The sequence below is a fragment of the Barbus barbus genome (genome assembly GCF_936440315.1).
Source record: "Barbus barbus genome assembly, chromosome: 14".
NCBI classification, from domain to species: Eukaryota; Metazoa; Chordata; class Actinopteri; order Cypriniformes; family Cyprinidae; genus Barbus; species Barbus barbus.
This window is the reverse complement of record NC_136742.1, coordinates 4,966,687-4,992,817: the sequence shown is the minus strand read 5'-3', so window position 1 is coordinate 4,992,817 and position 26,131 is coordinate 4,966,687. Positions and strand designations below refer to the sequence as shown.

The 26,131-nt window shown below is 38.9% G+C and overlaps 1 protein-coding gene across 1 annotated transcript in view; it reads left to right on the top strand.

The window, feature by feature from the left end:
• Nucleotides 1-26,131, top strand: part of LOC306880040 (laminin subunit alpha-4-like) — a 72,210-nt gene that overhangs the window by 26,205 nt on the left and 19,874 nt on the right. Inside the window, exons 4-31 of the mRNA XM_079433311.1 lie at nucleotides 2,899-2,979; nucleotides 3,078-3,292; nucleotides 7,247-7,347; nucleotides 7,507-7,687; nucleotides 10,137-10,220; nucleotides 10,444-10,595; nucleotides 10,694-10,804; nucleotides 12,358-12,469; nucleotides 13,155-13,319; nucleotides 13,409-13,602; nucleotides 14,088-14,204; nucleotides 14,683-14,831; nucleotides 14,968-15,109; nucleotides 15,341-15,434; nucleotides 15,677-15,793; nucleotides 16,837-17,022; nucleotides 17,560-17,699; nucleotides 18,528-18,692; nucleotides 19,381-19,526; nucleotides 20,147-20,309; nucleotides 21,003-21,136; nucleotides 21,738-21,909; nucleotides 22,311-22,442; nucleotides 22,556-22,698; nucleotides 22,796-22,925; nucleotides 24,161-24,298; nucleotides 24,652-24,785; nucleotides 25,930-26,088. Of these exons, the coding sequence (XP_079289437.1) occupies nucleotides 2,899-2,979; nucleotides 3,078-3,292; nucleotides 7,247-7,347; nucleotides 7,507-7,687; nucleotides 10,137-10,220; nucleotides 10,444-10,595; nucleotides 10,694-10,804; nucleotides 12,358-12,469; nucleotides 13,155-13,319; nucleotides 13,409-13,602; nucleotides 14,088-14,204; nucleotides 14,683-14,831; nucleotides 14,968-15,109; nucleotides 15,341-15,434; nucleotides 15,677-15,793; nucleotides 16,837-17,022; nucleotides 17,560-17,699; nucleotides 18,528-18,692; nucleotides 19,381-19,526; nucleotides 20,147-20,309; nucleotides 21,003-21,136; nucleotides 21,738-21,909; nucleotides 22,311-22,442; nucleotides 22,556-22,698; nucleotides 22,796-22,925; nucleotides 24,161-24,298; nucleotides 24,652-24,785; nucleotides 25,930-26,088 (3,957 nt within the window). The remainder of the gene's footprint in view (nucleotides 1-2,898; nucleotides 2,980-3,077; nucleotides 3,293-7,246; nucleotides 7,348-7,506; nucleotides 7,688-10,136; nucleotides 10,221-10,443; nucleotides 10,596-10,693; nucleotides 10,805-12,357; nucleotides 12,470-13,154; nucleotides 13,320-13,408; nucleotides 13,603-14,087; nucleotides 14,205-14,682; nucleotides 14,832-14,967; nucleotides 15,110-15,340; nucleotides 15,435-15,676; nucleotides 15,794-16,836; nucleotides 17,023-17,559; nucleotides 17,700-18,527; nucleotides 18,693-19,380; nucleotides 19,527-20,146; nucleotides 20,310-21,002; nucleotides 21,137-21,737; nucleotides 21,910-22,310; nucleotides 22,443-22,555; nucleotides 22,699-22,795; nucleotides 22,926-24,160; nucleotides 24,299-24,651; nucleotides 24,786-25,929; nucleotides 26,089-26,131) is intronic.

The following is a 26,131-nucleotide window of genomic DNA, read 5'->3' as shown; positions in this document are numbered from 1 at the left end:
GCAACTGTCTGCAACAAAAAAGGGAGATCAATGTTAGGAGAGTGTAAGAGCAGCCCGCCGCACAGGGCAGCCTTTACTTTGGTCAGAGCGTATTGGCACAGCTCCGTCCACTGGACCAGATCTGGTGCATCCTTTTTAGTGAGATCAGTCGGATGGCTGGTGAGTTCCGAATAACAGCCCGAGGAACTGTCTCACCTCCTTTTTGGTCTTGGGACCTGGGAAGGGTGCAATCGCAGCAGTATTATCAATTTGGGGACGCACCTGCTCATGTCCCAAGTGGAAGCCCAGATACCGTACCTCCACACGTCCAATTGCACACTTCCGCAGGTTCGCCGTTAGTCAAGCAACCCTTAATGATCTCAGGACAGTGCGCACATGCTCGAGATGCCTATACTATAGATAATGATATCATCCAGGTAGGCAGCGGCATATGTGGAATGGGGCCAGAGGATTTTGTCCATGAGGCGCTGAAACAGCCCCGAACAGCCCGAACGGAAAAGTGACAAATTGGTGTAATCCAAATGGCATGATGAAGGCTGTCTTTTCTTTGGATAATGGCAATGGGATCTGCCAATACCCGTTTGTTAAATACAGTGTCGAGTAAAAGCGAGCTGAACTTAACCGATCAAGCAGCTCATCAACTCGAGGCATTGGATGAGGCAAAATCTGCAAGCGACTTGGCTAAATCAGTGAGCTGCAGTGGCGAGAGGTGATCTCCCCCAGGGACCAGAGTAAGTGGACTGGCAGCTGCTTCTGGCCCCAGATATTCCTCTGCGGAAACGGCCACTGCTAACTCAACCGAGGTCTCCTCCTGCCAGCGTTTCAACAGGTTGAGATGATAAATTTGATGTGAATCACCCCTGTCCATTTGTTTAACCTCATAATCGAGATCCCCTACTCGCTGTGTAACCACAAATGGTCCTTGCCACTTTGCGAGTAATTTGGAACTAGACGTTGGAAGTAACACAAGTACTTTATCCCCCGGTGTAAATTGACGCTCTCGCGTACCCCTGTTGTACAACCTACTTTGTTTGTCCCGAGCCTGGAGCAAATTCTCCAGAGAGAGCCGCCCCAAGGTGTGGAGTTTTGCCCAGAGGTCCATGACATAATGAATTTCACTTCGGCTGTTTGAAGGCTTCCCAAGCCTCTCTAATGATGTCAAGGACCCCACGGGGTCGACGACCATAGAGAAGCTCGAATGGGAAAAACCCAGTGGAGGCTTGTAGGACCTCTTGCACCGCGAACAACAGCGTCCTCTCTTGGCGTCTTCTTTTACGAATTTACGAACCATGGATTTCAAAGTGCGATTAAATCGTTCCACCAAACCTTCCATTTGTGGGTGATAGACGCTGGTGCGAATTGATTTAATGCCCAACAGTTCGTATAATTCGCTTATCGTATGTGACATAAACACCATGCCCTGATCAGTGAGAATCTCCTTGGGGATCCCCACTCGGTAGATAACATTCACAATAACATTCTGACATTCACCACATGCTGCACCACCGGCTCATATCCAATGCCCCTTGCTGCATCAGGCTTTGATGAATAGAGGTTTGGTCACAGCTTGAATCCACTAAAGCCCGATATGCACCCCCCTTAATAGTCACAGGTATTTGGTACTGCCCAGCTTAATCAGGGGCAGCCCCCAGGGAGTTGGGGACCCAATCAACATTCCCACTTCCATTACCGGACAGCGGTCCTGAAAATGCCCGATCCCCGCACCTCCAGCAGGCCCACCAGTCTTCCTCCTGCGCTTGGACCAGCAGACGGAAACAATCTTCCTGTTCCCTAAATTGAGGGTTGTCTTGTGCCAGCCAACAAAACCCATGAATAAGTTAAAAATTAGGGGAGTGAATGAGATGGAAAAGAATTCTCTGTAGATGCTGATCAATGCACAGGTTACAAAATGGATTCATCATAGACCAGGGATCTTCAAGCCTGCTTCAACACACCTGCCTGTAAATATCAGGAAACCCTGAACACCTTGATTATCTGTTTCAGGTGTGTTTGATTGGTATTGGAGCTGAAATCTGCAGGACAGTAGCTTTCCAGAAGCAGGTTTGAAGATACCTGTCTTAGACTCAATGGCCTTTTGTGTTGTGCAGTACTTTTAAGATACAATACATACAAAAAACCAATGCAATATAAAATTGCTATATTTATATACATCTGATTCGGATAAAACTAAAACAGCTTAAAGCTGAATAAGCTATTTCTCATAGCAAGTCCACAGGTCTTATTCATAAACCAGCAAAAAAAAGCCACTTCCTCTTTTTTTTTCTTTTCTAAAGTAGAAGTTGCATTAATTGTAAGTAGTATTTAATTTATTCCTATTTGCATACTGCATATTGATATACCGTTTACTGTTTGATGAAACTATTGTTGTTGGTTAAACTGAAGCCCAAGTGCCACCAACAGGCCTATAATGTGAAGTGTAAGCAATTCAAGTTCAAGAACATGCAAAGGAGTTGTATAATTATTTTCATAATAATGCATTTATATAATTTTACTATAGTAATTGTTAAATTGGAATTACTCCATATGTAAATGCCCGTTTTTTACATTTGAGCCCCTGCCCCGGAGGAACTCTATGCGCATCCCAAAAATTCAGTCTTGAGGTCATCAATGCATGAACTAGCTTTTCTGCATCAGAAATAGGTAACATGTTCTGCAGCTTGCCAATGTTTCAAATGTAGATAAAGGCTAAAAAAAAAAAAAAAACTTTACTAAAGTTTACCGAAATAGATTTTGTGATCTTTGAAAATCATTAGATGATTGGAAAACTGGTTGGTAATGATGAAAACCATTGGCAAAATGGTTGGTAATGATGTGGAAATCCTGAAATAGTATCCTGCAGAATGACTATGATGTTTCTTTATTTGTGTGTGTTCTCAGCTTTGCAACTCACTGTGATAAGAGGGGTAATTTTCTGAAATGTGTGTGCCAGGAAGGGTATGCTGGACATTACTGCGAAAGGTTGGTTCTCCACCCACAAATAGCATGTTATATATAGTTTAGAAGTTGGATTTTTGTATTTTACCCCTTAATTATATTTTACTTCTTGCATCACCAAGATGTGCCCCAGGTTTCTATGGCAATCCAATGGAGTTGGGCAATTCCTGCAAAAAGTGTGACTGTAATGGCAACTCTGACCCAAACCTTATCTTCAATGAGTGCAATAATGTGACGGGCCAGTGTCTGAACTGTTGGGGTAACACCACTGGTGACAACTGTGAAAGATGTGCACCAGGTTTCTATGGAGATGCCATCAGTGCCAAAGACTGTCGGGGTAGGTGCCCGCAACAGTACAATACATTGCTGACCACGTGAAAAGTTATCTGGTAATATCTAGACAACAGGGACGTCTACATACCGCGGTCTCTAAACCATTTTATGCTTACATACCCATGACTCTGACCAATTGTGGCTTAGTGTTAACAGGACCCAGCAGTTACATTTTATATTACATTATATTATTTATTTTGTTGAATAATATTGGTATTTAAATGTGAGACATTCAAAGTCTACCTAAAGTATATTTGCAATAGTTCCACTTTAGCGCAATGAAATATACTTTTGTATATCTTAAGTTGGACTTCAACACTACTAAAATTTAGCAGACTTTAAGTATACCAGTTTAGTATGCTAAAAGTACAATTGTAGGGTATTTTTTATTAAGTACATAAATATTTAAAAGTATTTGTAGTATACTTAGCATGAAATAAATGCATTTCAAATGCATTTTAGTATATTTATTTTTTTCACTATGGTAAAAACAAAACATCTTGCTAACATTTTCATATTTTTGCTCTCTATCAGGTTGTTGTTAAAAACAGTTTTGTTTGAGCATTTCTCATGATTTACAAACTATCTGTCTTGTTCTCTTTTTTCAAGTTGTGCACTGAGTTCAACAGTGCAGCAGCAAGTATGTGAAGCTTTTGGCAGCCAGATGCATTGCAAGCTGATTTGCTAAAAGATTTGCTTGCTGATTTTCTTGTCAAACCAGGATGGATTATTATGGAGATTGTTGTTCTAGTGACACATAATCCATAGTGGTAAGACTTTAAGGTAGCATTTTATTTGAAGGTGTCCATAATACAGAGTAATTATCTAGTTAAGTACTTAGTAGTAGCCATTGTACTTACATGAAACAAAATGTACTTTCCATATTACTAAGTTATGGAACAGCCTGTACTTACAGTTTGTAATTATGTACATGTAAAACAGGGGTGGGGAACCTTTTTTCTATCAAGGGCCATTTACATTTTTGTAACATCCTTTAAGGGCCATTCTAAATTTTTGAACATGCACTAACCTCTCTAATGCGATGGTTGGAACTGCTTCTCTTTGGCGAGGTGTCTGATGTTAGATGGCAGTGATGACGATGCTACTCGCAGCTGGTTTTCCAAGTTTGGGTCAGTCAGTCTTGAGCGGAATCGAGTCTTTGCAAGAGTCAGTTTTGAAAAGAACTGCTCACAGCAGTAGGTTGTCCCAAACAGAGATGCAAACTTCAGTGCATGTCTCCTCAGAATGGGAAAATCCTCAGAACGTACATACAGTTTATAGAACTCAAGCAGAGGGAGGTTGTTGTACTTTGCTTTGAGCTCGTCATTGCTTTGCAGCTCAATTATTTCATGTTGTAGGTTGTCAGGTACTTCAGATGGTTCCACATTAAATGGCGTAGCAAATATGTTCAGTTCATTTTGTTTACTTTTCATGTCCTGAAACCTCTCGCCAAATGCCTGATGCAGTTTTGCACACTCACCAGCATACTCAGCTGTCATAGCAGGCTTTTGTTCTTGTAGAGTAGGAAAATGCAGTGTTACCCGTTTCCAGTTGCAATTGCCACAGCTTTAATTTCGCCTCAAATGATTTCACGTTTGAAAGCAGAGAGCTGAGAAGCTGGTTCGGACCTTGGAGCTTGACATTCAGCTCTGACAGGTGCTTGGTTATGTCCACCATAAAGGCCAAATCACACAGCCACTTGTCTTCACTGAGTTCCACAACAGGTTTTCCCTTAATCTCCATGAATTGTTTTACTTCTTCCCTCAAATTGTAAAACCGTGAAAGCATATCTGCAAGACTCAGCCATCGCACCTCACAATGGTAAACCAGATCTCCATACTCGGACTCAAGATCACTCAGTAACTCTTTGAACTGGCGGCTGTTTAGCCCTCTGCTTTTGATGAAATTTATGGTGGAAACAACAGTTGTCATTACACTCTGGAGCTTCAGGGAATGTGCACACAGACTCTCTTGATGTATGATACAGTGGCATACAATTAAATCACTTGGATCAAGATTGAGACGACTCATTTCTTTTTTGACCAATGCAGTTAATCCCTTTTGCGAGCCAAGCATGGCTGGCGCTCCATCTGTGGCAAGGCCACTTAACTTTTCAAATGGTAATTCAAATTTATTCATTGCCAAAACAACTTGCTCAAACAAATCCTCACCTTTGGTAGTGCCATGCATGGATTGCAAAGACAGCAATTCCTCTGTCGTTTCAAACTCAGCAGTAATTCCATGCACAAAGATGGCTAGTTGGGCGGTATTAGTTATGTCCGTTGTTTCATCGCAGGCCAGAGAGAAAAACTGGAATTTTTTTGCAGTGTCATTCAGTGTTGTTTCAATGTCTTGAGCCATATCAGTAATCCGTTCTGTGACAGTTCTTCGAGATAAACTGACACTTTGGAAGAGTTTTATTTTGTCTGGTGCAAGCAGCTCCGCAGCGGCAACAAGACACTCTTTCACGAACTCTCCTTCTGAATGAGGTCTCAGTTTCTTTGCTATTAGCTCGCTCACCACAAAACTTGCATGAATAACGTTCTCCCTGTCAGAATGCGGTCTTGTGAAAACTGCTTGTTGGGCACTCAAACTCCGCCGAAGAGTGTTAACTTTATCCAAGCGCATTTGTCCTTGCAACTCAATCAGTTTAGCATGCTTCGAGCTGTAATGACGCTCGAGATTGGCCTTTTTCATCACTGCAAGCGCATCTCCGCAAACTAGGCAGACTGGCTTGCCTTTGACTTCAACAAAAAAATAATCGTTTGTCCATTTTTCTTGAAAAGCACGACATTCTGCATCTACTTTTCTTTTCTTGCCTGTCGCCATGATGCTTATCAGCGACGACAACCGTGAACGTTACGTGCATGTTTCACGTTCACGCTGACTGTGACCCAGACAGGCAACCCTATTTCATATAATTATAAATTATCTATAATATTATATTTCTATTTTTTTATATATATATCTGTCATTTTTCTATCACAGGAAAATTAATTGCTGTGTAGCTTTTTTTTTTCTCTCTCTCTTCCTGAGGGATGAGGGGGGATTTTGAATTGACTGATGGGCCGGATCAAACTGTCTCGCGGGCCGCATACGGCCCGGAGGCCGGACGTTCCCCACCCCTGATGTAAAAGGCAGCTACTGTTACACATACAGTATGTAACAGGCCAAGTCTGTTACACAGCTACTTGTAACCAAACGATTGTTACATGTGTTGCAGACTTTATACAACGTAATTATAAATGTAAGTACACAGAAATAAGCTACTTAAAATAAAGTTGATCAAGATTGTACTTAAGTGTACTTCATGTGCATCTATACTGTACACCTTATCCAGCTGCACCTTAATTTGATTTAACCCATCAGTACACAGCTGAAATACATGTAATACCTTTCTAATTACATTAAAATAACAGAATATTACACAAGCATAAGCTAATTAAAATAAAGTGTATCAAGATTGTTCTTAAGTGTACAAGTCGCTGTGTAACAGACTCGGTCTGTTACATATGTGTAACAGTAGCTGCCTATTACATCTACATAATTACAAACTGTAATTACAGGCTGTTGCATAACTTAGTTACATGGTAAGTACATTTTGTTTCATGTAAGTACTATGGCTACTACTAAGTACATAATTAGGTAATTATTCTGTATTATGACACCTTAAAATAAAGTGTTACTGACTTTAAAATAGTGTGTAATTATGCTTCTGTAGCAGTATCAAACAGAACTGCAAAATAATCATTTCAAACTGGTTTCTCCAAACTCTCCAGCATCAACCATAGTCTCTTCCAAATCTAACATCAATGGTTTATTCAATGTTGCTGTGTTCATTGGATTGTTCTAAATATGTTGCGTATATTTCATGAATGTATTATATTAATGGCTCAAGTGAATCAGTTTTTTCTTGTATAGACTTGTTTGCTAAAAGGTCTCTCTCTTTGTTTTTCAGAGTGTCAGTGCGATAAGTGTGGTACTGCATCATGTGATGACAGGACAGGTGTTTGTCACTGTAAGCCTGGAGTCACAGGTCACCTTTGTGACAGATGTGAGGTATGGACATTCATGACACACTCAAGGAAATGTATGGCCAAGAAATTTCATATTTGTTTCTTAGAATGCATGTACTGTATGCTCAAATACATACATGTGCATACTGAGCACATTTAACCTGCATTATTTTTTGAGAATCTTCTAATTTTGCATATATAGGAGGGTTATTCTGGATTTGGCAGCTGTATGGGTTGCCGTCGGTGTGAATGCGCCTCTGCTGCTCTCCGTGCCACCTGTCACCCTCTTACACACAGCTGCCAGTGCCGCCCGGGGGCTGGAGGCCGGTACTGCGAGCGCTGCCTGCCAGGATTCTGGGATTACAGCCCATCTGGCTGCAAGAGTGAGTCTGAGCGATCAGTGTCTGTTCTATTTTTCAAGAATTGCAATGTAAATCGTATCTTGTCTGTGTCTGCGCTTAATTGCTTGGCCATTTGTTATGGAAAAAATAAGGAAAGTGTGTTCAATTAGTATGTTGTTAGACGGGTATAAAAAAGCTTAGTTTACCTTCACATATGTAGTTGTTTTTTGGTGTTTGGCTTAGTTTTATGTTAGAATCATTATTATACTCTTATACCTATTGTTCTTTAATATTTTGAATTGTTTTTAGCTTTATTTATTTATTTTGTTTTTCATTTAAATGTTAAGTTTTGAAATTTTGTTGTATGCATTTGTGTTTATTTAATTTCTTTATATTTATAATATGTATAGGTAGTATTTATAAAGTTTTAGCTTTTAGTTTTGGATCTGTTTCTGACAACGAGAATGTTCTGGGGAGTGATTTTGAGCCTCTCTGTGATGGTACCACAAGGCGTCGCTCACTAGCAGATCTCAGACTTCTGGAGGGGATGTAGGTTCGTAATAGTGAGTGGAAGTAGGAGGGTGCTGAGTCTGTGGTAGTTCTGTATGCAAGCATCAGTATCTTGAACTTGATGCGAGCTGCCACTGGTAGCCAGTGCAAGGAGATGAAGAGAGGTGTAACATGCGCTCTTTTGGGCTCGTTGAAGATCAGTCGTGCCGCTGCATTCTGAATCATTTGTAGAGGTCTGATTGTGTTTGATGGCAGACCAGCCAGAAGCGCATTGCAGTAGTCTAGTCTAGAAACGACAAGGGCCTGGACAAGAAGTTGTGCAGCATGCTTTGTCAGAAAGGGCCTGATCTTTCTGATGTTGTGTAGTGCAAACCTGCAGGATCGAGCAGTCTTTGCAATGTGCTCTTTGAAGGTCAGCTGGTCATCAAAGATTACACCAAGATTTCTGACCGAAGTTGATGGGGTAATCATTGATGAGCCTAACTGAATCGTGAAGTCATGCTGTAGAGTCGGAGTGGCAGGGAAGACAAGAAGCTCCGTCTTTGCCAGGTTGAGCTGTAGGTGATGTTCTTTCATCCATGCCGAGATGTCCGCCAGGCAGCCTGAGATCCGTGCAGCTACCGTTGGGTCATCTGGTTGAAAAGAGAGATAGAGCTGCGTGTCATCGGCGTAGCAGTGATAGGAGAAGCCATGTGTATGTATGATGGAACCCAGTGATGCAGTGTATGTGGAGAAGAGGAGGGGTCCAAAACCGATCCCTGAGGAACTCCAGTGACCTGTTGATGTGGTTTGGATACCTCCCCTACCCAGGCCACCCTGAAAGATCTCCCGGTGAGATAGGATTCAATCCAGCGAAGTGGAATCCCAGTGATGCCCAGTGATGAGAGGGTAGACAGGAGAATCTGATGATTGACAGTGTCAAAAACAGCAGAAATATCCAGCAGAATCAGGACTGATGATTTGGAATCGGCCTTTGCAATTCACAGGGCTTCAGTGACTGAGAGTAGCGCAGTCTCTGTTGAATGGCCACTCCTGAAACCTGACTGTTTAGCATCCAGTTTGTTGTACTGTGAAAGAAACCGTGAGAGCTGGTTGAAGACAACACGTTCGAGTGTTTTCCCTACGAATGGAAGGAGAGAGACAGGTCTGTAGTTTTCTAAAAGAGAAGTGTTTAATGTAGGTTTTTTGAGCAGTGGGGTTACCCGAGCCTGCTTGAATGCTGTGGCTTGAAGTGCAATACCACTTATAGTTAGTAGAATGTCTAAAGTGAACTATCGAAATAAAGTGTAAACCAGATCAGCAGTGAAAACATCACTTAGCAATGGTTTTAATCATTTTTAACAACACATTCATGGCTGTTTTTCCGGTTCACTGCAATACCACTTGCTCTGGCTTGTGGATTTGCTGGGAGAATGCAAAGGGGCATCACCCTTGTCCAAAGCAGAACAATTGAACAGCTGTTCCCACAACCCATCATTCATAATTTCGTTAAGGGATCTACAAACCCACACAGCCGCTTGGCCACCTGCACATAAGAACAGGGATTTACATTTATGATGGATTTCCTATGACATCAACATCTCCCTCTTAACATACCAGCCACATTTGTGGTCCAAGCAAGTTTTGAGTTTGGTGTGTTGAAACAGGAAATAAAAGAGAGATAACAATTGTAATAATTGTCTTCTCAGAAAATGTTTCAAATAGTTGAACCTGCTTAGGGTGTTTTAGTGTCCAGATGGACTGGATGATGGTGAAATCAGATCTCTTTGTGGATGTTTCTGGCAGTTGTCAGACTTCTTGTGCACACAAAAATCTTACTAGATTATTATTATTAATGGCAAAAATAATGTTTTGAAATGTAAACTGATATTTCCTACTGACACACTACAGTAAAATGTAGAAATAACTGACTTTTTTTGTTGGTGAATATACTACTGGTGTAAGACCTTTGTACTGTGTACTGTGTGTTTATATTTCTCAGAATGTGATTGTCCTGAGGAGAACTGTGACATTCACACAGGAGAGTGTCTACCTGAGGCCTCGAAAATCAACGAGTGTAATATCGGTGAGTTCAATGATACAAGACAAAACAGCAAAATTAAGCAAAATTTTTAATATGTTCATTACAGTTCACTTTCTAATGTTAGAAATGTTTTTGTACAACAAATAAACATACAAACAAACAAATAAATGGAACATTATAGAGAATTACCAGAACATCATAGAGCCATATTAAATATTAAAAATATGATAACCCATTATGATTTATAAACCTCACCACCTCCCAGACTGTGATGCGTGTATCTGGAGTCTGATCGGAGATATTCGTCAGTCCAACAAAACTCTGGACCAAGTGAGAAACAGGGTGCTGAACATTTCTACAGGAGCTGCTGCCAACGACAGATTAAAGTACTACAATTACACTGCACGCAGACTACAGGTAACCACACGCAAACCGCACACAGTTTACAGAAATGTACGTCCAGAGGATGTTGTATTTAATAAATAGTGTATGTTGCTGTCACTGTGTTGTAACAGGATCAGTTTTTAGGCTGGAGAAATAAGTATGCAGTGATGAGAGCAGATACGGGGCGCCTGGAGGAAGAAACACAAAAACTGCTTACTGACATGGAACTGGTCGCAGAAGAGGTGCCTCTCATTCCAGCACTTCCTGATTTAATTGATTAATTTATTCTGAAATTCCTTAAAGGTGAAGTGTGTAATTTCTGCACCACTTGCGTCACCAATCACTCCCACTTCTAACTCATGCCAACCTTGTCAGTGATGAGGCCTGTTTCACTAGTTGAACAAACTTAGGGTTACAGAATTGGTATTGGTTTGACAAAAGCCAAACAATTCCTAACCGTCTGGGTTTAAGTGGTACAGTAACTCTCTTTCATGAACGTAGGGCATGATCATGACAATCAAGAAGTGTAAATACATAATTGTAGTATGGAAATAGGACCAAAAGCCACACCTTACAACTATATTTATACTTATAAAACAACACATAAACATACTTTAACTATAACTGTAACTGTGCTCACAGCTGATTGTGTAATGATTGGTAAAATACATGTGGAGAGAGATCACCAGAGAAGAAACAATGGAAATTGTTCCTATAAATACTCAAGGGCTAACAATAAGACAATAAGACACGGATGCAGACAATGAGGGACTAATTAGGGGAACAGGAAACAGTAACAAAACTACGAACTAAAATACTGTACAAGACAAAGGCACAAGGACATGGACTGCTTTACAGGTTGGTACCAAATCTATTTTGTGATATGCAGATCTAGAAGACGGGTTAGCCATGCAGTCTGCTACTGTAACAGGGGCTTTGAGGGAAAGGTGGGAAGCCTCCAGACTCTTATGAGGAGAGTTCAAATAAAGCAAGCATACACAGAATTTTTTTTAACTTTTTATTGTTGGAGCTAACTTTCCTTTGACAACACCAACATGAACGGCCGCGCTTCCCACTCTGTGCATAAGCCATAAAGCAAACATCACATTAAAATCAAAACTTAAGAATGAATCAAAACAAATGATCCAACATGAAATAATCATACAAAAGTAATCGTACCACAAATCTAGGCTAGGCTCAACCGAAACTTTGTGGTAAAGGCCTCTAGTAGAGATGTTCAAATAAAAAGAGAAATTTTGACTTTGATAGTGCCACAGGTTTGATACAGTAGCATCACAAAGCCAGCAGGTTTTAGGAAAATCACTTACTTACTGTATTCTTACTTAGTGTCTGCATATGAAGTTGGCATAGGAGAAAGTATTTCAACATGTAGAAAATTGTTTATCTATGGTTCTGAGAATGGTGAAGTGGCATGTCTATTATAGCACATTTCAGTTGAACAGTAGTATTTATTTCAGTATAACGATCAGGACAGTAGAACTGTGCTTTAGTAACAAGTTGACGCCAGGTTTGATCACTTGTCAATCTAATCCTAATTTTGCAGCATCACAATAGAAATGACAAGATGAGCTGTATTTGTTTCTACGTTCAATGCCATATAAAGCATGAGGAAAGACAACGCAAAATTCTACACATGGCATGACATGACACAACCCAGTCTCTCATCTATCCAGCTTCCCCTCTCCTTCATGCTGCATTGTTTGCATTAGGGTGAACAGGTGCTTTCTCATGTTCTTCCAGGTGAAATGAGGTGATGTTTGTTTTATTTTGTCAGGAGGAAACAGTGCAGTTATTGGGAGAACGGGTGGATCAAGACACACTTGATAGCTCCACGCTAGCAAAGACGCTTATTGCTAACCTCTCATCAATCAGTGATCACATTGAAGGTAACATGAGACCTTGTGAACTCAGCAATTTTTGTTTGTGTTGTGCTGCGGAATATCTAGGTGGTCTGTAGGCTACTACCTGGAGAAAGCTGTCTGTTATCGTGATCTTTCTTAAGTAGTACTTGGAGCAGATTCCCTTCAGAGAGTTGCCAAGCGTCCCACATTATTCTTGCCCAAATTGAGTCATCCTGATTGCAGTACAATTTAGATGATCAAAGTTGAATCCGGGTGCAGCTGGTAATTGATCTGTTCAACCACTGTTCAACCACTACAACATTCAACCACTAAAGTACCTTATTAAACAAAATACTTTCTCTTATGCATGCACACTGACTGATGTAAAATGTTTGGATAACATACTGCGATACGCAAGGGTCAATCAAAAAGACAGTATAAGAATAATCAAAATGCATAATTCAGAGCTGTGTGAAGTGATAGGAAACAGGCAAGAATGAAGATTTTCTTTTTGATTCAGATAAACTTTATTAATCCTCGAAGGGAAATTGAATTGTCATGGCAGCTCAGTACATTCAAAGAACACAGAAATACAGCATAATACAGTGAATACAATACAATTAAGCTTCTTATATCTTAAAAAGCTTCTTTTATTTTATTCTGTGTTTAGTTATGTTCTGAGTCTAATCTTTATCTTGGCATAATACATTTGTACGTGTGTGTATTTTAGATATGATCAGGGATTGGGAATTATATGGTGTCTATCAGGAGTTCGATCCTCATGTAAAGCTGCAGAAAATAGCAGAAGCCGAGCGAATCTTGGGCTGGATGAAAAATCTGGACCTCTCTTCTAAAGAGCCACTTGCTACTGATGAGTCCTCCGAGGCCCATGAATGTAAGGTTTTTTTGTTTAATTCTAACTGAATTCTGCTTGTGTGTGTATGTGCTCTCATTCAACTTCTGCCTTTATGTGTCTGATTGTAGTGTTCCGACGTGTGCGCCATTTTGAGAAAACTCGAATGACTACACAGGGGCGTCTGTCACCTATGCAGGAAGTGCTGGGTCGATTCACCTCCAGACTCTTTCAAGCACAGGATCTCCTCAACAAAGCTGAAGACACACTGCAACAGGCACTCAACAAATACAAGACCAACCAGCTCAAACTACAGAGGAGAGAGGTATCATCTTTTCTATTTCAGTTTCAACTGTGGTTGCCATCTCTGGTAGTTTTTGTTGTGATTTTGTTTTTGTGTAATTTTGCGTGGCAGGTTTGGTGTAATTGAGTGAATACTGTTAATCCTAAATATTCAAGATAAGAACAAGTGTGTCCTGAATTGTAGTATGTTGAAATTTGTAGTCAAAAGTTACCCAGATGGTCTACTATTTCTGGTGGAAATTCAAAGTGCAGATCCGTGCATACTCTAATGGCTAAAATTGCCCCCAACCCACTGTGCTGTGGAAGAGGATTTGGTTTAGAACAACGAACACAAATAAAATATGCTTAAAAAAATTATAAATGTGCAAGACCAAAGGGGTTTGAGTAATTAATAATTAGTATCTCACCTGATATCTATTTAAAATACTTCAGTCAGATACAAACACTTTTTCATGTTTTTTTTAATGTTTATATTGTGATCACAGAAACATTTCCTTCTTTTCTCAGGCACAGCAGCAGCGTCTGAAAGACACCTATGAGAGTGTCAATCAAACTACTGTTACTGCTGGGGTAATCGTCTCTGAGGCAAACCAGACTGTCCTTGAGGTGGACGATATGATCACGGTAAATGCACAGCATATACTGTAAACTACTGTAGTCATGCAAATTTAAACTATTATAAGAGTTTATATTATACATTTAAACAGCTTTTATATTTTCCATTAAATAATAAAAATACTGTTCACCAAAGATATTTAGAAAATAGATATTAGAATATATAAAAATATTGCTTTTTCTCCCTCTTTATTTGATTTTTTTGTCATTTTGGTAATCAAGTGCACCAATGATTGAGAAGCATAGTGGGAAAAAATGATCATAAGCTTAAACTTTTTCAAAATATTATGTTTTTTTGTTGTTGTTGTTTTTTTTAGATGTTTTTAAAGTAGATTTCTGTGTTGTAAGCTCTAGACACAATACAATTTACACAATGAAATGCATAATATATAAGCTGAAGAACATAAACACACATTGCCAATAACCCCTTTAAACCTTAATGAATGTATTTATTGTTACCTTTGTCTTATTTAATCTGTATGTATAGAATGTGAGAAAACAACATGCAGAAATCGATGGGGCTCGCTTGTTACTGGAGAGAAAGTCTGAGAAGTTGTCTCAGTCAGACCGAGATCTAGTTCTGAGAGCCGAGGATCATGCTGATGATCTGCGGAGACATGCTGAAGAACTTCAGTAGTGAGTTTAAACCAGAAATGACTAATGTTACTTCTCCACCTGTATGATAGACTCTCATCATGAGTGTCACAGAATGGCTGTTGCATCACTCCAGCACTCAGATGAGAATTGCTATGGTCTTATTTCTTTTATTTAGTAATCTCAAAGGAAGTGATGCAAATGGACATGTACAGAAAGCCCTGAACGCTTTCAATGTGTATGACAATATTGTCAAAAACATAGATGATGCTAACATCACTGCCCTGATCGCTCTCAACATCTCCAGTAGTACTCATGACGTAAGCATACTTTGATATTACTATAACGATTAACATTCATTTTTCATGGTATTTGCACAAGACTCCAAGAGGAGAATGGAATTATTGTATATCTATAAAAATGGTGAAATGAAGAATCAATTTCTTTCAAAAGCATAAATGTCTTATATTTCCACACTTTTGAATGGCAATGTATCTCTGTGCAAGGTGGTTAATGTGGTTACTTCAAATGTATTCTGATATTTCTCTCAGGCTGTTGATGTATTAAACTCTCAACTGAACCTCACTCGCTCTCAGAGTAACGATATCTTCTCAGAGGCCTCGTCCTTGTACTTTAAGCAGAGAGGTAAAGCAGAGAAAGTGCTTTTTTCATACTTTTTCTACTTGAATAAAACTTGCTACACATTTCCATAGAATTGACAATAGTACATTAATAGTACAGTATCTTGTAAATGAGGAACATCACAAACACTTCGTCATAAGAGCCAATAATATTTATAGTACACATTGCCAAGTTTAAAATATAAACAGTAGTTGTGGATTAGAAGTTATTTTAATGCAGAATCTGTGTTGTATTTTGTTTTGCAGATGTTGTATCCACAGTCCTTGACAATAAGAAATACATTGAAGAGACCAATGAAATGATGGAAAGCTCATCTAAAAAAATAGCTAAGATCATTAGTGACATCAGTGCAATTCATAAAGGCAAGAATAAATGGTTGCATGCCTGCTTATGTTGTACGACCATCTCTGCCTGTCTTGACAGCTTTGGTTCTGAATTTGGCATTTCTGTTTTTATATGTTTACACTTGATATTTCTGCTCTACCTTTATAAAGTCGTAGTATTCTAGTATTTTCACTAGCTAAAAATGGTTTTAAGTCAGTTATTTCTATCTTTTGCTGTAGTGTGTCAATAGGAAATATCTTTTTACATTTCCAAACATTCATTTAGCCATTAATTGTAATAATCCAGTGAGATGTTTGTCTGATAACTGTAGCTTTGCAGGGAGGTTTCTTGAAGCATCTTGGAGACGTTGCCACAGTTCTTCTGGATTTAGTCCGTCTCAGTTTGTTCATGTCATTCCAGACAGACTGGAAATACTATTTTAACAATTGTTTCTTTTATTTATTTTTTTCCATGGGGAGTGTTAGTTGCCTTTAGTCTGAACAAAACAGGTTTAAAACATTCACGAAGAGTCAAGTTCAAGTTAAGTAAGTCGTTTAAGTCGTGACGTATTGTCAAGTATGGTGACCCATACTCGAAATTGGTGCTCTGCCTTTAACCCATCCAAGTGCACACACACAGCAGTGAGTAGTGAACAAATCCACACACACACACACACCGTGAACACACACCCGGAGCAGTGGGCAGCCATGCTGCGGCGCCCGGGGAGCAATTGGGGGTTCGGTGCCTTGCTCAAGGGCACCTCAGTCGTGGTATTGAGGGTGGAGAGAGCGCTGGACATTCCCTCCCCCCACCTACAATTCCTGCCGGCCGGGGGCTCGAACCCGCAACCTTTCGATTACGAGTCCGACTCTCTAACCATTAGGCCACGACTTCCCCGAGTTCGAGTTCCAGTTCCAGTTCCAGTTCCAGTCAAGTTTTAGACCTAGTACAGAGACTGCTCGTGTCAGAGTTCACAATGACTTACTTGCCAGCAGACCAGTAGTGTTTCTATGCTAGTATTGCATATGCATAATACATATTTGTGAATAAGTTTGTCTTTTTGTGTGTGTTGTTGTCTCAGATCGAACTCCGAAACGTCTGCAGTTCACTCAGGAAGTGGCTGAGGGCACTCTGAACCGCTCTGCTGAAGTGTTGCAGATGGTGACACCCATCTTAAAGAGAGTGGAGGAGTGGGATAGCAACATGAAAAATGAGGCGTATTCCGCCGCAGCTTTTGACCGCACTGTTCTGTCTGCCAGCGAGGCGGGTATGGTAGCCCTGCTCACCTCCACTCAGCTGAGTAGCAGTACCATTTAAATATAATTTAGGCAGCAACAGTAGCTTTTGAATGTTCTAGAAACTATAGACACATTTACAGTGTTTGGACTACTACTCATTTTTAAAATACAAAATACTAAATTCTATCATGCTGATGAAACAAATGTTGATTATAAATTAGAAAAAAATTGAAATGAATAAATAATGACAAAAATAGTGACAAAAAATTGACCATTTTACCCACAATTCGGGTTTGCCATGTACTGTATGTTTATGCTTATTTCAGTATAACGTTCTCAGTCTTATGTTCTAATTCATTCTAATGCATATGGTATACTGAAGCATTTTGTGTGAGGAGTGCTATTTATATGACACATAGATTTTCTTTCTATATCCACCTAATTTTAATGGACAAATGCAGCAGTTTGGAACATATATATTTGGCCTTTTTCACTGTTGAAATTGTGCAGGAGTGTTGCAAATGTTTTCCTGCTCAGTTTGCATATGTTTATTTGTATGTGTTTAGTTGAAAACCTGTCAGAGACTGTGCCAGAGCTACTCAGTAAGCTGCGTGTGGTTGAAGAGAAAAAACCTGTTAGTAATATCTCCACGAACATCATGAAAATAAGAGAACTCATCGCACAGGCCCGCAGCGTCGCAAAGAAGGTACATCAGGCATTACAAATGAACATCATCTTGACTGATCCACATGTAAAACACAACACATTTAGTCAGTCACATTCGGAATCTCCACTGAGGTTTTATTATAATAATGTAAAAGCCTTTCAGCACAGACCTACCAAAAATGTAAATAAAATCTCTGTGAAGAATTGCACAAAATTCACAAAAAAGTACATAGTCTTGTGTCTTTGTCTTGTCTTGGAACATTGTGTTGAATACATTTTTAAATGTTTTAGAGTAAAAAGTGTGAGCGGTCACTGTTGCATGCTACATATTTAGCAAGTCTGTAAAACCTGAGACCAAGAGGTATAATCATTGGAACGTAAGTGAATAGAGTGAGAGCAATATTTATTTTGTATTTCAGTTGTAAATAAAAAAGTAAAAAGTAGCCTACTTTTTAAAGTATGCTAAAGTGTACTTCTTTTTCACAAGTGTAAACTGCACACTATCCAGAACTTGACTTGAGCATGAGAACTTGACGATGACAGACTTGACGGACTTGACTTGAACATGAACATGAACACGAATAGTCTTGTCAAAACTCACTAGCAATGGGTTACACAAGAAACTATGGAAATGCAAGGGCTATATTTACAGGACTATGGGAATCACATGACAAAAAAACAAAAAAAATATTGCACTAATATTGTTGAGTTTTATAGTTCCCTATGACTAAAGAAATTCCTTTTGAGTTGGAGCAATTCGAGCTTGAAGAACCTCACTTTTGGCATTTTGGCCAGTTCCATATTATACTACAACAAGAGTTTGAATGCCCGTAAGTGTAAAAATGAAACTTTTTTTCTATAATTGCAGGTGCAAGTGTCCATGAAATTTAATGGCCAGTCTTCTGTAGAAGTTCATCCCCACTCCAACCTAGATGAGCTAAAGACAGTCACGTCCATCAGTTTCTACATTAGAGTGGACCCAGACAAAGACCCCATAGAAGATCGCTTCCTACTCTACTTGGGAGACAAGCAAGTAAGCACTAGTGAGAGAGAAATGGGCCTGAAAGGGGGAAGTGGATATATCATTCATTCAAACACAGGTTTAGGAATGATTATTGTGTGTTGCTGGAGACATAAGATCATATTTTCATTGGCAGAGCAAATATAAACAGGAGTAACATGCAATACCATGTCTAGAAATATAACTTATGCAATTTCTTGTTTATTTTACAGCTGTTTAAAAGAAATATGAGTTATTGCAGGTGTCTGCATTGCAATGGTGATGTGATTCTGTACACTCCAGTAAAGTATTCCAGATTGTTGTAGTCTGCTGTATTTTCCACAACCTAGCATTTAGAAACTGGCAGCAAAATGAGAAATGTTCACTGTTATCTGATTTGCATAGTGCCTTTAGTGACTCTAGCTAAAGCAATGTAGACAGCATGTGCAAATAAATGACACTAGCAGCTGGAACAAATGACATTTAGTGAGCTCCTTCCTTAAATAGGGTGTTTTCTCATTTCATTCGTTGTTGGCCCAAACTCAAGTTCTATTCCACCCCCTCCCCCTTTGCAGTGTAAACCACAAGACCTCTGCATCATAAATGTGATGAATTTAGAAAGAAGGCTATAATTATTCATTATTTATTTTATTTTATTTCATATGCAATGCATTGTCCTGTTTAATGTCAATTCTACTTCTCTCTCTGTGTGTGTGTGTAGGGACGTAAGGACTACATGGGACTGGCCATAAAGAATGATAATCTGGTGTATGTGTATAATCTGGGAGGAGAGGTTGTAGAGATTCCTCTCAGTTCAAAGCCAGTCAGCTCCTGGCCTCCTGTCTTCAATCTTGTTAAAGTGGAGAGGTAGAGCAACTGCTTTCATTATATGATCATGCATAATGTTTTTCTTAAGAAACTGTTCACAAAGCAGCCAAATATGGGGGTCAGTTTATAAACAATTACAGTACAAATTTTCAGCACTGTTTCATCTGAAGTTTATAGAGCCTGTTGCTGTTTTTTTGAGATACATCCCATTTTGTGCTGCACAAAAATTAAAACTACATTTAAAATTAAAACATGACCGTAATTCAAGATTTCACTAGTGAACATGTTCCATAATTAAACCAGTTTATTCAATAATTTTGCAGCTGTTGTAATAAGACTTGTTTGGAAGGTGCATCTTTTAGATTTTCTTTAGTCACTAATTTGCATGCACTGAAAAAAAAATAAAATTAAAACTAATTTGTTACAAAGCAAGTTTTTCTGAACAGGTCAATTCAAGAGTCATACTTGTTAGTAAATAAAGTTATACTTGTTAGTTAAAGTTCTCAATCCTAAAATTTTGTGTGAATGTATAGGAAAGTGAATGTGTGTATGATGCTTTTACATCAAATGCATGTCAGATGTTTTGCCAAGGGAAGCCCATGCATGCAGATATTTAGTACTTAGTCTATAATCACTGGATTTACCCTTCTTTCTGGTAGGTTGGGTCGGCATGGTAAAGTGTTCCTGACGGTTCCAAGTCAAGGCACCACCGCAGAGCAGAAGTTTATCCAGAAAGGAGAGGCAGATGGGACAGACTCCTTGTTTGATCTTGATCCTAAAGACAATGTTTTTATCGTGGGAGGAGTTCCTCCTGATATAAAGGTGCAAAAATCTCTTTTTTCTAAGGATCTCAAATAGGGGTAAAGGCTCTGATATACTCACAGAGAGGTTCTTTTTCATTCTTTGTTTAGGGGTAAAAAGTTTGAAATGCCTTTGCATATAAATATGTAAATTCAGTATGTGCTGTGCTTCTTCTCTCAATAACAAATTGGTGAGAAAATAGCAGTTAAGAAAGCATCTGATCATAATGATGTGGATTTGTTGCACGAGCTCTGCAGTTCGGCATTGAAGTCAAGTAAAGTAACGTTATGTTTACTTATATAGCACTTTATGCTAGTTTGCACAAGCAACTTTAAACTTCGTTTTGACCTGATTTTTTTCCGAAATGAAGTCACACCAGTTCTTTTTAAGATTTCGCTTGAAGTATATCAGGGTCTTAACCCTTTATTTCGATAGTCCACTTTAGACATTATACTAAACTTTGTAACTTTGCAACTATGTCAAGTAGACTTAATATCCGCTAGCACTTTATTTTATGGTCTCCCAACAGACATTCTGATGACTATAAGTAATTTAGCAAGTACATTTAAACTCTAACCCTAACCCAACATAAAAGTCTATGAATACCCCAATGAGAGTGGATTATCGAAAAAAAAGTTTAACCCAGTTAAAGGGTAATTAATTATTTTTTTGGTGACAAATTCATATGAATAAATGTCCATCATGTTCTTCCAGCTTCCTCCAGCTTTGACTTTGGCTCCTTTTGTTGGTTGCATTGAATTAGAGACTTTGAATAGTGATGTCATCAGTTTGTACAACTTTAAGCAATTTCACAAAATGGATATTGTGGAATCGATGCCTTGTCCCAGGTAAAGAAACCCTTTCTTACATCCTTCCATGCTTTAAACCATAAACACTATGTCCTGTAGGTGAACACTGCCTAAAGCTGGGGCCAAACAGTTTCATATTGCCTTAAGTGTTAATAGTTTATCTAGCTCAATCCATATTCCCTTATTCCCTTTATGGGTTTTGGTTTGCCATTTAATGTTTTATTGATATACTTTAGTCTTTTTATGTTTAATTAATGTTACATCAAAGCAAGATGTGTGATGTTTGTGGTCTCTTAATACCTACTTGATTAGCAAGCAAAAAATTGCATGGATACAGTTTTAGGTCTCATTAGCCAAATAAGCATGCAAAACAATATTTTAGGTATGATGAGATGAGTTGCTCAACTCTAAAAAGGTCTGTCCATGCATCAGTAGCTCTATGATTGTGCTTGATATCTTGAAAACATAGTTATTATTGTATGGATTCATGCTTTCACATTTTCTTACCTCTAAGGTTTTTTTTTTCAGATGTTTCTCACAAAAGGTGTCTTTTACGCTTGAATGACGTCAAAGTTCATGCTGTAAGGCACTTTGTACTGTATATGGTCTGTTTATACGTTGTGGTCTGTGTGTTTTCCAGGCATAGGTTGGCTTTCTCTCAGAGTCGTGTGACAAGTTATTTGTTTGACGGCAGCGGCTTTGCTTTAGTCAACAACATTGAGAGAAGAGGCAAAATTGGCATTGTTACTCGGTTTGATATCGAAGTTCGAACTGTTGCCAACAATGGCATTCTGCTCCTCATGATTAATGAGGTAAATATGGTTCCATTTTAAATGTTCTTCTTAAATTATTTTGCACTGATTCTTGGGCTCTGGGACAAAAAATAGAAAAGTGAAAAAAATAAATAAACCTTAATAGAAGGCCAACAAAAAAAAAATCCTTTGTTGGTCATAACAAGCAAACGTATAACTATAATAATTATAGTATAATATAATTCCATATTCCAAATTATTCATGAATAATCTTTAGAAATTTAAAACTTAAAAAACAACAACAACAACATTATCGATGCTGTTTATACCATGCCTTGCACTAATATTGGCACCCATAGTAAATATGACCAAAATGTTCTGTCAAAAATAGTTTTTGCTTTTCTCCTGTTCATTCACAATCTTCAGAAAATATTTACTAAATTGTTGGATTTATGCCATAGGCAAATTTTTTTGTGCTGGAGCTGAAAAATGGGTTTCTCCGTCTGATGTACGACTTTGGTTTCACTACTGGTCCTGCCATCATGGAGAGTAACTTAGCCAAACTCCAGATTAACGATGCTCGATATCATGAGGTAATGCTGTCTTGACACAACTTCCAGAGCATTCATCACGTCATATCTTTAAACATAATATGGCCACACATTGTAGCTTTCAACACCCTATTATTGCTATTTTTCTTTCTCAGGTGTCTGTAATCTATCATCACTCTAAGAAGATCATTCTGCTAGTGGACAGAAGCCATGTTAAGTCCATGGAAAATGAAAAGAAACTCTTACCGTTCTCTGATATCTATATTGGAGGAGCTCCTTCTAGCATTCTGCTTTCTAGGTGAGAACCATTGATGCATATTAATCCTCAGATCAGCAGTACTCATTTCAAACAATCAATCTAGCCATATGAATGAGCCATAGCCTTTGTCTCACAGGCCAGAGCTGTCATCCCTAGTGGGACTGAAGGGTTGTGTAAAGGGCTTCCAGTTCCAGAAAAAGGACTTCAATCTCCTGGAGGAGCAGGGAACCATTGGCATCAGCAGTGGCTGTCCTGAGGAATCGTTTGTATGTAGCACACCTTCCTATAGTCATACCCTGCGTTCCATTCGGAAAGGCTCATCCCTATGCCCTAATCCCTTCAAAGGGTTTACCCTATGGAGTGAGAGCTTCGAAGGTTTGAAGGGTGTAGGGGACCAAACAACTTTCTTGAAGTGCGTCATTACACGGAGGTGCTGTCATCATGCAAAGAATCAGCGCAAGGGATCATGGGGGCCTGAAGTGTCCATCAGTTGTTCCCTTCGAAATCCTTCATTCCAAAGGGCCCTTTGAAGTGGCTAATTTTGAGCACTTTGGTTTGAAACAACTCTTCAACATGGCGGCCATGATTGTTTTCACTCCAAAAGTGCCCTTCGGAGGGCGATATATACCGTTTGGAACGCACCGATAGACTGTATCTCAAATTGCATACTCGTAGGCATTAAGGGCATTGCACAATGAGTCCGAAATTTTCACATGCTTTTTTCAGTTTTTACATATTCCCCATCCTTTCCAATCAAAATGCATACTACGGATGCGAAAATGCAGAAAATCGAACCTGATCCGATTTTTTTTGGCAGACGAAAGTTTCGGAGGCAGTGTGCACACTTAATTTTCGTCCGAAATTTTTACACGTTAAAAAATAAGTACGACCTCACATTGTGTCAATAACGTTTGCACACTGTCTCCGAAACTTTCGTCTGCCAAAAAAAATCAGATCAGGTTCCATTTTCTACATTTTCGCATCAGTAGCATGCATTTTGATAGGAAAGGATAGGGAATACGAAAAAAAAAAAACGCATGCGAAAATTTCGGACTCAGTGTGCAATGACCTTTACTTTGCGACCTCTAAAAAGGTATTCTCTGTATAGTATGTATGAGTGCAATATGAATGTAAGTAAGATATTCTACCTTTGCCATGTTGTTATTGTCATGTGACCTACCAGCACCAGTTGCAGTAACATTGCTGGCTTTGTGCTGTTTTGCCCGATGCCGTCAATGAGACCACATCACTTTGATACTTGAATTTTATTACTCCAACCATGGATAAAAAATGAATTAGTTTAATGAACACAGTTAAATGATCACAGGCTCACAAATGTACACAAATGCCATTTCTGTCAGTGATGTATTTAACTTATTCAACAATTAACATTATAGATATCATTATGTCTGTGTAATGTAGCTATGTTCTTAATTAAAAAAATAATCATACAAATGTATTATGACGTTTTAAAAGGACTGTTGTGGTCTTTTACCTGCAGATGTCCCGTAAGGTGTATTTCACGGGTGATGGCTATCTGGGCTCTACAGCTAAAATCTCCCCATTCCAGTCTTTTGAAGGAGGGCTAAACTTCAGAACACTGCAGTCCAATGGACTCCTGTTCTACCACAGAGATGGAGTACAGTCTTTTTTATTATCTTAGTTTTACCATGTTTTACCCAGTCAAGTCTTGTTCTGTCTCTGACCTAAAAGAAAGTGAAGCCAACCCTAAACAAACCAACAAATGAAGGAGACCCAAGGTTTTGTTGCTTTTGTCATTTGAAACACATGAAGTTACATTCCTGTTTCAGTGGTTGCATCACATAGAGTACAACTCTTTTCCCCCATATGAACCTGCAGAGTTCCTGCTAGTGTAGAAACTGTTCTTGCTACTGTATATGATGGAAGGGGTTTGGGTGAATGTATGTTTGATACAGAGGGTACATTTTTTCCCATGATGTTATAGATCAAGCCAGTCTTTCTCTGTTCTAGCTGGATGAGTTTTCACTCTCACTGGAGAATGGTGCTGTGGTGCTCCAGTCCAAAGGAACCAGAGTCAGATCACATAAGAAGAATTATAATGATGGACGATCTCATTTCTTAGTTGCCTCAGTCACCAATCAGAAGTAAGTTGCTGGCTTTCTTCAACAATTTGCACACTTCAACAATACTGACATATTGTGTCATCCCAGGACATCCAGTCCTGTATACTGTACATTTGCACACTTTTTACAGTGTCAGCATTTTCATCCATGTTGGAAAAGACGTCCCGTTACCAGTACATCCATGTACTGGTAACGGGACGTCTTTTCCAACTTGAAAACAACATTTGTGTTGAATTTTAAATTACAGTTGTGTTGTATTTTTTAATTTAGCTCCATCTATTCTTTCTAGTCATGTTCACATGCACGAGACACTGCATAACATTTTTTTGCACAGCACTCTTTGGGACTATACGGTCACAAGCATTTTTATGGTTTTGATTACCGCTATGTTTTTTTACAGTGTCCTTTACAGTTTTTTTACAGTTGGGGGTTCGGTGCCATTGAGCAAGGCACTGAACCCCCAACTGCTCCCCGGGTGCCGCAGCATAAATGGCTGCCCACTGCTCCGGGTGTGTGTTCACGCTGTGTGTGTGTGTGTGTTCACTGCTGTGTGTGTGCATGTTGGATGGGTTAAATGCAGAGCACGAATTACGAGTATGGGTCACCATACTTGGCCGTATGTCACTTCACTTCACTTCACTTCACTTTTTGAAATGGCTTGTTCCGGAAATTAAATATATTTCCCTGCTTTGACACTTTTTTTTCCCAAAGATTTGCAAAGTTATCACAATTCTACTTTATTTGTATTTTTTTCTTTGTTTTATTATGTTGTATGAAATATAAAGTTTTTATCATATCCATAAGCAGCAACAGCCGCTCAAATTACCAGTGTTCATCTATTTGTCAATGTTCCGCCTCAGCAGGGAAATCTCCAACATACTTTTATATAAATTATATTAATGGTCTTTCTATATTTTTCTTCTTTAAAAAAAAAACTGTTAGTACAGTTTGAATACCTTGCAAGTGTTATTTCTCAGTTATTTATTTTTATGATGCATAATCGTCACTATTGTTGATGAGAAAACAATGGTCATTTTGTTGGTCCCATATCAACATTCCACACTTCCCTGATGAATACTTGTATTAGATGAAGTTCTGAATCTTTTGAATTGTCCTTATATGTGTACACTTGTTACATCAACCATTTGTTATTCGTGATCTCTAGGTATGAACTTATCATTGATGACAAAGACAAGCAGGATAAGAAGAAGCCGTCTTCCTCATCTCAGTCGGATAATGTTCCAAAGACTTTCTACTATGGAGGCTCTCCTATGAGTTCCATACAGAATTTCACTGGGTGCATCAGTTACGCCTACCTTAGCAGGTAACAAATACAACCTACACTCACCAAAGCCCTTTAGGAGCAA